This window comes from Nuphar pumila, chromosome 4 (genome assembly GCF_984573655.1).
Source record: "Nuphar pumila chromosome 4, dmNupPumi1.hap1.1, whole genome shotgun sequence".
Lineage (NCBI taxonomy): Eukaryota > Viridiplantae > Streptophyta > Magnoliopsida > Nymphaeales > Nymphaeaceae > Nuphar > Nuphar pumila.
Window position 1 is genome coordinate 125,782,972 of NC_143252.1, and position 12,640 is coordinate 125,795,611.

At 37.2% G+C, this 12,640-nt stretch overlaps 1 protein-coding gene across 4 annotated transcripts in view; it reads left to right on the forward strand.

Moving 5' to 3' along the window:
* Nucleotides 1-12,640, forward strand: part of LOC149840945 (U1 snRNP-associated protein usp106-like) — a 70,104-nt gene that overhangs the window by 46,057 nt on the left and 11,407 nt on the right. For all 4 annotated transcript variants that reach the window (XR_016431414.1, XM_090003492.1, XM_090003494.1 and 1 more), the window contains 4 exons: nucleotides 3,352-3,413; nucleotides 5,715-5,783; nucleotides 11,835-11,893; nucleotides 12,215-12,296. Coding sequence is in view for 3 of the 4 variants with exons in the window: in XM_090003492.1 (XP_089859618.1) it covers nucleotides 3,352-3,413; nucleotides 5,715-5,783; nucleotides 11,835-11,893; nucleotides 12,215-12,296 (272 nt within the window). In the remaining variant the exon portion in view is untranslated. The remainder of the gene's footprint in view (nucleotides 1-3,351; nucleotides 3,414-5,714; nucleotides 5,784-11,834; nucleotides 11,894-12,214; nucleotides 12,297-12,640) is intronic.

Genomic DNA, 12,640 nt, shown 5'->3' on the forward strand with positions numbered 1-12,640 from the left:
TACTATTGAAATGCGTGGTTGCTTGGACCTATCTTGGCCTTGTAGAAGTTTGGGTTCTTTGTCTTTCAGTTTTTCTTCCCTATGAGATGTTTGATTTCTTATATGTAGTCTTTGTGTAAAAGACCTTTCTGGGATTAATATTTGACTACAGAATGTCAAATAACTACAGTTTGGGTTGGTGGAAAGACTTAAATTTGAAAGTCTCTATTTGGTTGATCAACCGTCTAGATGGGAAATCACTAGTATTAAGGATAGCTGTCTAATAATGGTGGATTTGCCTTGATAATAACCACTCTTTGGGAGTTGTTTGGTGTGCAGTATTAAGGTGACATTATTTTAGTACTGCAAGTTTGGTAATCAAGTGGACCCTACTATCAAGGTTGTAAGTATCGTATCGTTACCCGTATCGGTCGGGCCCAAAATAAGACAGTATCATAAAGATCATAATTTTTTAAAAAATTCCAAAAAAATCATGAAAATCAGAAAAAAACTAGCAAAATCATAAACATGAAACAATGATGAGTTACACAAAATACAGCCATAAATCACATATTAATCATTTATGTCTCTATGAGCTGCATAAGACATCATTAAACATCAACTATCTCACAAGAACAATGCAAAATATTAAATATCTTGCAATTAAGAACATGCCATAAGACTCATATTTTCATATTATATAAACAAAAATATTATGGCAATAGTTGCACTCGATTTTCAAATGGCTTTCACTCATTACTTGAGTGCCCATTGTCACGCTAGATCACCCGATGTGATCTTTGTTGAAGAAATGTGAACATGATTTCTACCTTGATATAAATCTCTAATTTTCTTGAACCCAACTTCGCGATAAGTTGGCCAGGGGTTGTAGGGGGCAACAACCCCCGAGGTAGAATTTTTTTGGAGGGTAGCTTCATAATTTTATCCATAATAAAGATTTTTTACTTTAACCCACTTTCTTGAGTGAAAAAATGGTGGAAATGCACTTTTACTTTAGCAAACAACAAAATCTCTCTCCCTTGTGCACAAATCGAGCCTCACATCACTCTCACGAGTCCTAGGGTACGTGGATACCTCTCTAATGACTTCTACACAAATGAGAGAGTCGACCCTCAAGATGTCTTTAAAACTCAAAACTGAAAAATTATGATTCGACCATTTTTTAAGTGCGCCGACTCCTTATCATATGATACACCTGTATCATATGATACAATATGGACATGTATCGTACTATGCATATCATATCGATATTCCTCATAGTAATACTACGTATCGTACGATACGTACAACATTGCCTATTATCAATGGCGATCTTGAAGTAATCTTTTTCCATGCTTTCTTTGGATAAGATCGATCCCTTCTTTGGTTATCTTTTTAAAGGTGCAACAAGTATTTTTATGGGTTCTTAAAATGCCCATATAATCATGCATTATACTCGAAAATGAATAATGATGGTGATATCTTGATAGCATGCCTCTATGTTGATGACTTGATATTTACCGGTAGTGATCTCACCATGATAGATGTATCTAAAAGGTTCATGACTAATGAGTTTGAAATGATGGATGTTGGGCTCATAAACTATTGGCTTAGCATTAAAGTGAAGCAACTTGATGATGAATTTTTTTATCTCGAAGTAGATGTGCCTAAAAAATTCTCAAAAATGTTCAAAAGGAGAATTGCAAATTGGTTTGCACACTAGTTGAGTGTAAGATGAGTAATAAATATGATGATTCTCATATTAATCGTACTTACTTCAAAAGCATAGTAGGAAGCTTGCGTTATCTCACTTGCACAAGGCTGGATATTTTGTATGGCGTTGGCTTGATAAATAGATCTACGGATAACCCAAATCAAACTCATTTGAAGGCTGCTAAAAGAAATTTTCAATACTTGAAGGGAATACTTGATTATGGATTGTTTTATTCATCATCCAATGAATTTAAACTCATTGGATTTGTCATAGTGATTAGGTGGCAGATATATGGCAGAGAGAGAGACCAGTTTGTTCCATTTTCCTTGGGGCGAGCTGACGATCACTTTGGTAGATGTCCGCCATATTTGGGCCTTATGGAATCAGAGGCCGTGGTACCTTTGGAGGAGGATCGGGCGAAGATTTTCGAGCAGTTGTTTGCCCGTCCACCTCCAGGCGAGAAGGTGGAGATGAGTTGGCTGCGTCAGCATTATGCAGCCTCCACGGACAAGGACAAGATGCCACAAGACCGAGATTAGAGGCGTTGTGCCTTCCTGCTTGTTTAGATTTTTTGTTTTTCAACTATACATTGATTTCATAAAAAATGTGGGAAATCTATCAAAACTTATCTTCAATTCTGATAATTTATTGTAGCTTGTAAGTTCTTACAGACACTATAAAGCGGTATCTTGGGGTGACTTAAATGGTCTATGGACACAGGTGTAATAGTTCTAAGGATGTCAACGGGTCCGATGTAACCTGATATTTGGCCCGAATCCATTTAGTCTGATTCGGTAGCCAAATCCGGATCTGATTAAAAATCAGATTCGGATTCAGTATTAATTTTTCATTGAAATCCGAATCCAAATCTGATTAAAACCTGAATCCGACTAAGATCCAAGTCTGAGTGTAAATATCAGGTTTTGGACTAGTGGGATCCAGATTCAGTTCTATCTTTTTCCATCTGACTCCGAATTGGAATCCTATTAGGTCAGATCCGATTAAGTCAGATTCAGTAATGCGTAGATCTGACCTGAATCCAACCCGTTGACATACCTAAATAGTTCCCACTAGTATTGATGACCAACCATGAATCTCAGTATTTTGAGATGCATTCGGTTGTTTGTTTGTATCTTTATTTTGTCTGTTTTTTTCTTCTAGTGCTTTACTTGAGGTGATGGCTTTGTTGGCCCTGGCATGTAACATTGCAAATATCCTTCTTTTCTAATATTATTGGTTAACTTTTTTATCACAATATCTTTTGTGACAGTAGTGTTGTTTCTTGATTGTTTGAAATACATGCATTTCCTCTCTTACATATCTAATTTCTTCTTTTGCATATTTGCAATTTATTACTTTGAACTATTAGGTCAGTTTTTAAAAATAGTTTTGTCTGCTGCTGCTACTGTTACAACACAGCTGCTATTTATTGTTGTAACTATTGGATAAACTGGATACTTTGGGGTCCTTAATCTTTTCTTTGAGTGTGGACCATTTGCAATAAGTTATTGCATTTAAGAATCTGTATAATCCATCATTCATTTTTTTTTTGCATTTGCTTTCAATTTTACAAAGAATATTTTTGTAGTCGGTGTATAATGAGTTCTCTATCTTGTTGACATGATTGCTGGATTTATAATGAGGTCTTGTTTATACAGGTGAGCAGGGAATGGTAGATGAAGCACAGAAAGCATTGGAAGAGGCCGAGGCTCTGAAGAAGGTTTCTTGCAACTTCTAGTTGTCTCTGGCTTACCATATCATTTTTAATCTGCTGCTCTCATTGGTTGTTTTCCACCATAAGATTGCCTCTGTTGTGTTGGGAATTTATGCAAATGAAATATGATATCCCAAAGCCAAGTGTCTATTGCTGTGTCTTCATTTAATTTTAAGGAAATGTTAAAAAACACACCTAAAATTTTGGTGATGATAAAAAACACATCTAAGTTCTGGATATTGCCAAAAAACATGTATCATGTTATTATTACAATATTATCATGATATTTTCATGATTTTTTAAAAACTTTCTTATTTTTTATATATTTTAAGCCTGTTTTTTTTAAAATTTTATGAAGTTTTCTACTTGCTTCATGTTTTAGCAAGAAAATTAAGACAAAACCTTTATTTGTATGCCTTTTATTGTTCTTTACATATAATTTTAATTTAAAAAAATTCCGAGATTTTCTTGAGAAAAATCAGTTTTTGAGATAAACTCCAAGAAATAACCCAAGTTGAGGTAACAGGTTAAAGTTGCTGATTTACCATCAAAACATTTTTTGTTTTGTTTTGTTTTTGTTTTTCTCTTTGTTAGGGTTTCCCATGTTCATTCTTTCCCAACTGCCATTGTTTCCCACTTACCCAATCTCGATTATATAAGTCCTTCAGCAGGTCCTCCAGTTCTGTACCATCATACATATTGATATAGGTGATATACAAAGTGAAAAGATAGGTGCCTTGTTCAATATTATTGAGAAGTTAGGCACTTTTTGAAATAACTTTTGGAGGATGAATTGGTAATTTCAGTACACATTTAACAGCAACAGGAAGAAACTTTGGGACCTTTTAATTAGGAGAATTTGCGTATAGGTGCCTAACTTATGGCAAAATTGACTTTAATCACCTATTTTGTAAAACTTTTCGTATGAGCAGCTGCCTTTTCAAGAAATTGCTCATATAACTGCCTGATGCTACTTCTCCTATCACTTCACTTTGTTGACTCTGTAAAATGATACTGTATCCATTTCTTTTCTTTAAATGACTGAATGTTACTTTTTGTAGCTGTCATGCAGTTAAGGTCAAATAAGTAACTTTAGCAAGACTTTGATTCTTTAAAATGACACTTTAACCATTTCTTTTCCTTAAATGACTGAGTGTCACTTTGTGTAGTTATCACACAGTTAAGGCCAAATAAGTAATTTTAGCAAGAAAAGTGACATAGGCTCATTTGAGCAATTTGTTGAAAACACAGGCGCCTGTGTGAAGTTTCAATAAGTATGCAATTAAACGTAATTTTTTCATAAGTTAGCTACCCATATGTAAAATTACCTCTTAATTAACCATCCAAAACTTAAGGTTTGCCGGTTTTTCTGCAACAATACCCAAAGCTTAAATGTGCTTTTGATTATTGTCAACCTTTAGGTGCATTTTTTAAAAATTTGCTTTATTTTGTTTTTTTAGGATGTAATGTCAGCTTTATCTATAGTTGGCAATGGCATGCTTTGTCTTGGCTTCATTAACCCAGAATATCAATTTCTCTGACATGTTTCTACCACCTCTCCAGTTTTCTGGATTATATTCTCCCTAAAAAGTTGGAGAAGCTCTCCCTCTCTCTCTCACAGACACACACATGCACACACACAAAAACACATTTTCCATTTATTTGTGTGTGGACTTGGGTCTTCAGGCTTGAAAACAGGAGTTGTTTAGTAATTTTGGCTCACAATCTGCTTTTAGGACAGTTATTCAAAACAATGTTAAGCATTCGTTGTCTTGAAGTTGTAGCCACTTTAAACAATACCTTGTTTTCTTTTCTGATTTATGCAATTTAGCTATTTCACTATTCTGGCATGTTTGGGATCTAATTCCTCATTCTTTGCCAGCATCTGAGTTTTGACTGACAAGCTGACCTGACACATAAGCACGTTATATCCAAATCTGACCATCCAGAATCTAGTCCATCCCATCACTATGAACATGTTTTATGTCAAAATCCAATTATCCAGAATATAGTCCATCCCAGCATTAAGATAGAATAACGTCTAAGAAATGGATGGAAACGGTCAAGTATTTCATGCTTCAGCGACACAAAAAAATGTATGTGCTTGCATGCATGATTTCATATGCCTAACTTGGAAGACAGGCTGAATAAACTGATAGGTTATGTTTCTAAATTATGTATTTCTGATTGATTGATTATGTGTTCATGCATGTGTTCTTATTGTTAGTCTGTAAATATATGTGCATGTTATTTTACTGTTGTGTTCTAAGAGTATTTCTTTTCCCCTTCTCTTCTTTCCCTCCTCAGTTGGGTTCAAGGCAGGAGCCAGCACTTGACACATCAAACACAAAGTACACTGCTGCTGATGTCCGCATTGTAAGCACTCCATCCCTTCCCCCTTTCAGATAATATCTTGCTTCAATGTGTTCATGTACTTTGAGGTGTTGCTGATGGTTGGAGATCAAAAGGGGGCAAAGTGATCAAGTAACATGAACTCATATTTGTTTTTGAGAGTTTATTTTGTTTTTTGCCTTCCTGATGCTTTTCTTGTTTGATTGATTATATCCCTCTGTGTGTTGTAAGGGGTTCAGTTTTCAACAGTCTTTAAGTTTCAACATAATTGCAAAATTTAAAACTGGAAATAGTGTCATGCTATCTTAGTTTGGGGGCTTAGTTTCTAAATCCGCTTGTGACCTCCATGGGCTTGCTTATAAAAATTTCTAGTGTAATTAAGAACCCAGAGCAGGCAACTTTCTAGCTTTCTGAACCTGAAGTTCTCTATTTGAAGGGAGTCATGAGTTTATCCTGTAGTGTCTTTGATGACTCCTGTATAGCTGTCTAAATTTCCAAGCTGGCTGCAGGTTTAATTCTTTAATTGAACTTGAGGCAGTGTTACTGTGAACTGAGATAGTCAAAGTGTGATCTCCCTTTCAAGTGGTTAGTTATTCGGATTTCTGTGATCCCTCCATATATTTTCTGGTTGTGCATGTTCACAACCAATATAGCTCTATTAACGTGGATTGCTTTCTTGTGGCTATTGGTATAAACTTATTTTGTTTTCGTGAAAGTGGTGGATTGAGGGATGGTATTTATGCTGATTCAAAATGAAAGTGTAGCATCTGTTGTTGTGTGTGTGTGCTTGTGTGCACATGCAAGCCCTTTTTATTTTCTTTCATTTTATTCCGTGTAAACTATGATCTTTGTAGCATCTGTCGTTGTGTGTGTGTGTGTGCACATGCATGTGCTGGAATTACTATCAAAATGGGAATGTGTGCATTGTTTATAAGTAACACAACTAATCAAATTATCTGCCATGGCCCATTAGGGTTATTTAGTCTATTAATACACTGAAGAAATGGAGCGGAAATATTTTCTTCCCCAAACTTGTATAGTCCATTGTGATTGCGGTAAAATTGGCAAAATTTGGGTGACTCATATGTCTTGGGATGGCCCTTGCTGACAAAACTGTGCTTTTTATGCTTTGGAATTGTGGTGGTTGTGATGCAAGTTCCTTTTTCTTGCTTACTATTGCTCTCTATGTTTTAAAGGTGAGGATTATACAAATTCATAAGCCTTGACACATTAAAAGGGAGACCTAAGATAATTCACAATAATATAATATATGAAATAGAATTCAATGTGAAGAAAATTTGCCCATCTTTTTTTCTAGCATGCTTGAGTTTGGTGTGAATTTCATACTGTGTGCTGCAAATGTTAAATATGCAATCGAGTATTGCTGTTAGTTTATTTGAAGTATTGTCCATAGCTTGAGCAGAACTAATGCTTTAAGAGTCCTGATATCCTTGTTTCTTATGATGACAGTAAAAGTTGAATGTGATTTAGAGGATCTTATGAACCAAAGCACTTGTTTGGTTCTTTGGCTCTTGGATTAGATGTTTACTTTCACATTTTGATATGGTTCCTTTTCTTTCCACATCTCGTTGGATTAGTGCCTGACATGCTTCAACCAATACATGTCGTATGGTGTATAGTGTTTAGTAATTGCTTCACATTATACCTTTTTGGTTGAAAGATCATTGTGGTTTGTAGCAGGGTAACAGAATCTGTTGGAAGTTCCAGCAAAATACAAACTAGTTTGTGTGAGCTGGATGGGTTGTTAGCAACCCAGTTTACTCCTGAAGTTAGTATATTACTATATTTGTGTATGTAAGTGCGTGTGAATGCATCTGTGTGAAAAACTAAAGCTACCCTAGTCTAGTGGGATCATGTGGCAGTGGCACCTAGGACTAAGTGAACAATGTCTCATAGCCATAGAAGCTCTTCTGGTCTAGGGAGAAGAATCGTGGGATTTGTTGGACATGCCAGTGAATCACAAGCAGTTGTGCTTGAACAGCATGGGTCTTTAGGCACCCGCTGCTTCACTGAAATAAACCTGCGAATGTTTTATTTAAATGGTCAATTTATTTCATACATATATATGAAACTACCTTAGCATACAGGGATTACCAGCGGCATGGTAATCCATGTCACATGGAACTGTTATTCTGATGACTTTGGTGGGGAGTGCATATGGTACAAGCGAAGATAGTGAATGCAGGAGGGAGTTGTACTCTGAACTTTTCAATGACGTGTGTATATGAGGCTTATTTTAGGACCCTTGGCTACTTTAATACTCTTGAGGAAGTAATCTTGACGTGGACTTTAAAGGCAGAGAACTATGACATGGAGTGTGATCATGGTTGTGGTTGGGTACTTGAAATAGCCTGAACCAAGGCAACTAGACTAAGAAGCCTCAGCAGGAAAAAAATCAAGAAACAAGTAACTTAAAAATTTATAGGAAGTGCGAAATGAGGAATAAAAAATGAAGCAAAACGGGAATCGGAAAGAAAGCAATATGAGAATCAAATGGAAAGCAAAATGGGAATCAAATGGGAAGTGAATAAAAGCTAGAATAAAAATAACTATTCTTCAATATCATAATTTTTTAGTATATTAATTTTTCTGAGAATCTAAAAGTGATGGGTATCAGTTTAGTGAAAGCACATGAAAAGTGAGTTCGAAGCATATGGAAAAGCATGAAAAGAAGCACGAGTTGCTAAAAAATGGTATTATATTGTAACACATTGTAAAATTTGTAGATTTGCACAGAATAAAATTGAACAATCTAAAAAAATGGAAGTAATCACATGATAGAGATTGTAAATGAAGCTAAATAATGCAGTGAATATATGATACAGTAGTGTCAACAAGTACAATTTAAATAATTTAAACACAATAATAACATTCAAGCTGATTTGAAAGGTCATAGTTCATGATACTTAAAACACATTTAGTGATAAACAAAAGGCACAAATATTCCATTAACAATGAGGCCACTTTAATAATATATTATAAATTTCTAAGCTCTAACTTTAAAGTCTAAAACACCTTACAACTAGATTGCTTCTACAATTTTTTAGGTGTATCTTTGCATTTCATTTTTAGTTCTTTTTTTTTTTTGCTTTTTCATATGCTGTGGGATCTTCCGTGATTTCTGAAGTTGGTGGAGGGTTTACATTTGTTGGTGATAATGGCTCATCATCATCAAATATTTCATTTTCAGAATCCAGCATGACTTCTGATGGTGGTGGTCTTCTTTTAGAGTAGGGGTGGGCAACGGGTTGGGCAGCCCGATGGGCCAAGCTGATCCGGCTCGCCATGGGCTGGGTTTGGGCCATGATTTTAGGCCCGGGCCCGTTAGGTACCGGGCTGAAAACCGGCCTGTTATATACGTGGGTCGAGCTCGGGCCAGCCCGCTGGCTACCGGCCCGGCCCGATGGGCCTGAGTTATTTATTTTTTTTTTTAAAATTAACTATTACATAGTAACTTGGATAACTATTATTATTTACCTAATTAGTTGCATGTGATCTTGCTGTTTGTTAATTATTACTATTTTTTCTAATTAGTTGCACTAATTAGGAATTAGTTGCACTAATTAGGAATTAGTTGCACTAATTAGGAATTAGTTGCATGGGAACTTGTTATTCTCTCATTAACTCATAATTTCAGTCAAGCACTTATGGATTTTAGGATTGGGCTAGGCCGAGCCGGACCCGGCCCGCTTCACATTGGCTCGTTGGGCCAATGGGCCGAGCCATGGGCCGAGCCATGGGCTTCTCTTCAAACCCGAGCCTGTTAAGAACTGGGCCAAAACCTGGCCCGTTGACCGGGCTGGCCCGGTCCATTAGCGGGTTAGGCCGGCCCGATGCCCACCCCTATTTTAGAGGTCATTAGCCCCTTGCAAACTTGACAAAGTCACTATCAACGAATTCTCGAGTTCTCTCCTCTACTTTTGAAAGTTTTAGGGACTATATTCACCTATGTAACAGGGACTCAGCTAACATGGGCGCAGCAAGATGCGAGTCTCTCTGCATCTGGTGCGGTCAACATGAGTCCGAGTGTGGTCAAGCTCACCCAGACTCGTTTTCATCCAAAATGGACTCGGTCAACTATGGCCGAGTCCATTTTAGTCCACATTAAAATAAAAAACCCGTAAGAGGGGGGTTTAGGGCATGAACTTCCCCCCTTCTTCATTGCCCTCTCCTCTCGCAGCTGCCATTGCAAGCCACCACAATCCCTGATTCCTCCTTTGGTCTCTCTCTCTCTCTCTCTCTTTAAAAGAGATTTCATAACACCTGGCCTTTCAGGGCCAGGTATCAAAGTAGCCCAGGTCTGGATCCAGACCTGGGTCCGAGCTTGACCCAGATCTAAATCAGACCTGGGCCTGTTTCTAGTCAGGTCTGACACAGACCTGGGCCTATTCTACCCAGGTCTAATGCAGACCTGGGTCTGGTTTGACCATCCAGGTATGACAGTCCGAATCAGACCTGGCCTGGAGAACGAAGAACCAGATCTGATTCAGACCTGGGTCAATACTGACCGAAGTCTGAATCAGACCTGAGTCTGTTTTGACTTAGGTCTGAAGCAGACTTGAGCCTATTCGACCCAGGTTTGAAAGGTCTGATTCAGACCTGGGTCTGGTTTGACCAGCTAGGTCAGATTCAAACTTTGGTCAAAGCGGCTCAGGTCTGATTCAAATTAGACCTGGGATGTTTTGATCAAAATCTGAGTAAAACTTGGGTAAAACCAGACCCAGGTCTGAAACACACACACACACACACACACACACACACACACACATATATATACATACATACATACATGCACCTCACGCACCCATGTTTTTCGAAAGTGCCGTATCGCCGCACCCGCACCCGCACCTATGTGACATAGATATTCACTAGTATTACTCAGAGTTCTAACCAATAAACAAGGATTCCTTACCTCAAATTGTAGAATAATAAAGGAGAAGGATAGAGATGACTTCCTTGGTCGCAATTAGCTCAAATCACCATCTTTTCAATGTCGATTTAGGATTCTAAAGAGAATAGAAAGGAAGAACCCAAAAAAGAAAACACTTGAAACCCCAAGTCTAGGAGTGCACACGAGTCGGGCTCGAGCCGAGCTTAGGTTAAAAAAGCTCGGCTCGTACAAAAAATGTGTGTTTAAGCTCGGCTCAAGCTCCAGCCGAGCTTGGCTTGACTCGAGCCGCATGGACTTTTTTTGGAAAGGTTTTCAAACGGGTGTGTAAAGGATGGGGGTGAAACCACCTTTTGCCCTTTTTGAGAAACAAATATTATACAGATGCTAAAACTTGTCATTATACGATTGCATTAACCGAACATAATCGAGTTTCAAAGATTGATCAAGCTCGGCTCGTTTATGTTTAACGAGCCTGAGCTTTTGTTCGAGCTCGGCTTGTTTACTTACCCAGACAAGTCCGACCTGGGCTTAATCGATCCGAGTTCGAGCTAGGTCGTCTCATTGTGCACCCCTATCCAAGTCCAGTAAAACCCTAAAACACACACTTAGTTTGAGAAAAATGAATTGGGTGTGTTAATGTCCCCAAAACAACCCTAATAAACCAAAAAAAATGGCCAGATTTGATAAAATTTGAACAGGCCAGAACTCATGATTCTACCATAGTCAGGGTTGTACCCTAGACCTTATATTAGGGTGTGTCATATGACATGCACATGTATTCCGGTTATTATTATTTAACTGTCTTCTTTATTTGAGTTCATTTCAAATGCCAGCCTGAGATGTAAATGTCATGTTTATCCTTTTTTGATGAAATAATTAGTATAGTTCAACTTATGCTTTTTTATTAAAATAACGAGGGCATTTTAATCACTTTGTTTGACTAAACAAAGGCCAACTTGATGATTTAAAGACCAAGCGTGAATGATAAAAGCAGGCAGTTGAATGTAATTACCAGAAAGTTGCGCTTCTTTTTATAAATAGCTGATAAGTGAGGCTGCTTTTCTGTAAATTGCTCGAATAGTATCTGATTTCTTGTTTTGGTTGTGTGTGTCTCATACTTTCATCTGCAGTTGACCAAATTTAGTTTTGGTTTTGATGTGTAGACTGATCAGAAGCTACGTGTCTGTGACATATGTGGAGCATTCTTGAGTGTTTATGACAGGTGAAGCTCTGTTCTTGCCCTTTTATAAGCCATTCTTTTGTTTTGAAATTTTGAGGGCATCAGAAAAGAGTAGTCTTTGGATGCTTCAAGTGCTTCAGCTTTTGACCAGGCCATTATACCTCCTTGTTACCAGCAGGCTTTTGGGCCCAGTTTTACGGGGAAAACTTTTGCAGCTTCAGAATGTGCGTGTTTTCTGTTTTATGCTTGTAGATTATGATTATTGAAATTCTGGGGTCATGAACGCTACTACATGCATAAGAAGCTTTGTAAGAGTGAAAATTTATCGTTAACATATTTTCTTTGATTCTGTCTTGTTTTTAGTGATCGTCGTTTGGCTGATCATTTTGGGGGAAAGCTTCATCTTGGCTATATCCAAATTCGAGAGAAGTTGGCAGAACTTAAGGTAAGATGCACTGTGATATTCTATTTGTTGCTGCTTTCTTTACATTTTCTTCATTTATTGCATTGTTGTAAGGAATTGTAATTTCCTATTGCACATTAATCTATTTTTTCACGCTAAACTGGATAGGATTTTTAGATTTTTTTAGTCTGTAAAATTCTTTAAAGTTGTAGCTCTTGAATTTGATTTAGGTGTCAAAAATCAGTATAATGCCTTCCAAAAAACACAATTGGTGGAGATATCATGCACTTTTGTGTTATCATTATTTGCTAATTGAAATTGGATTACGGGCAGTTTATCTCTGTCTGTTTAAGGTCTTGGCAAGGAGGCCATTCTTGATTTATCCA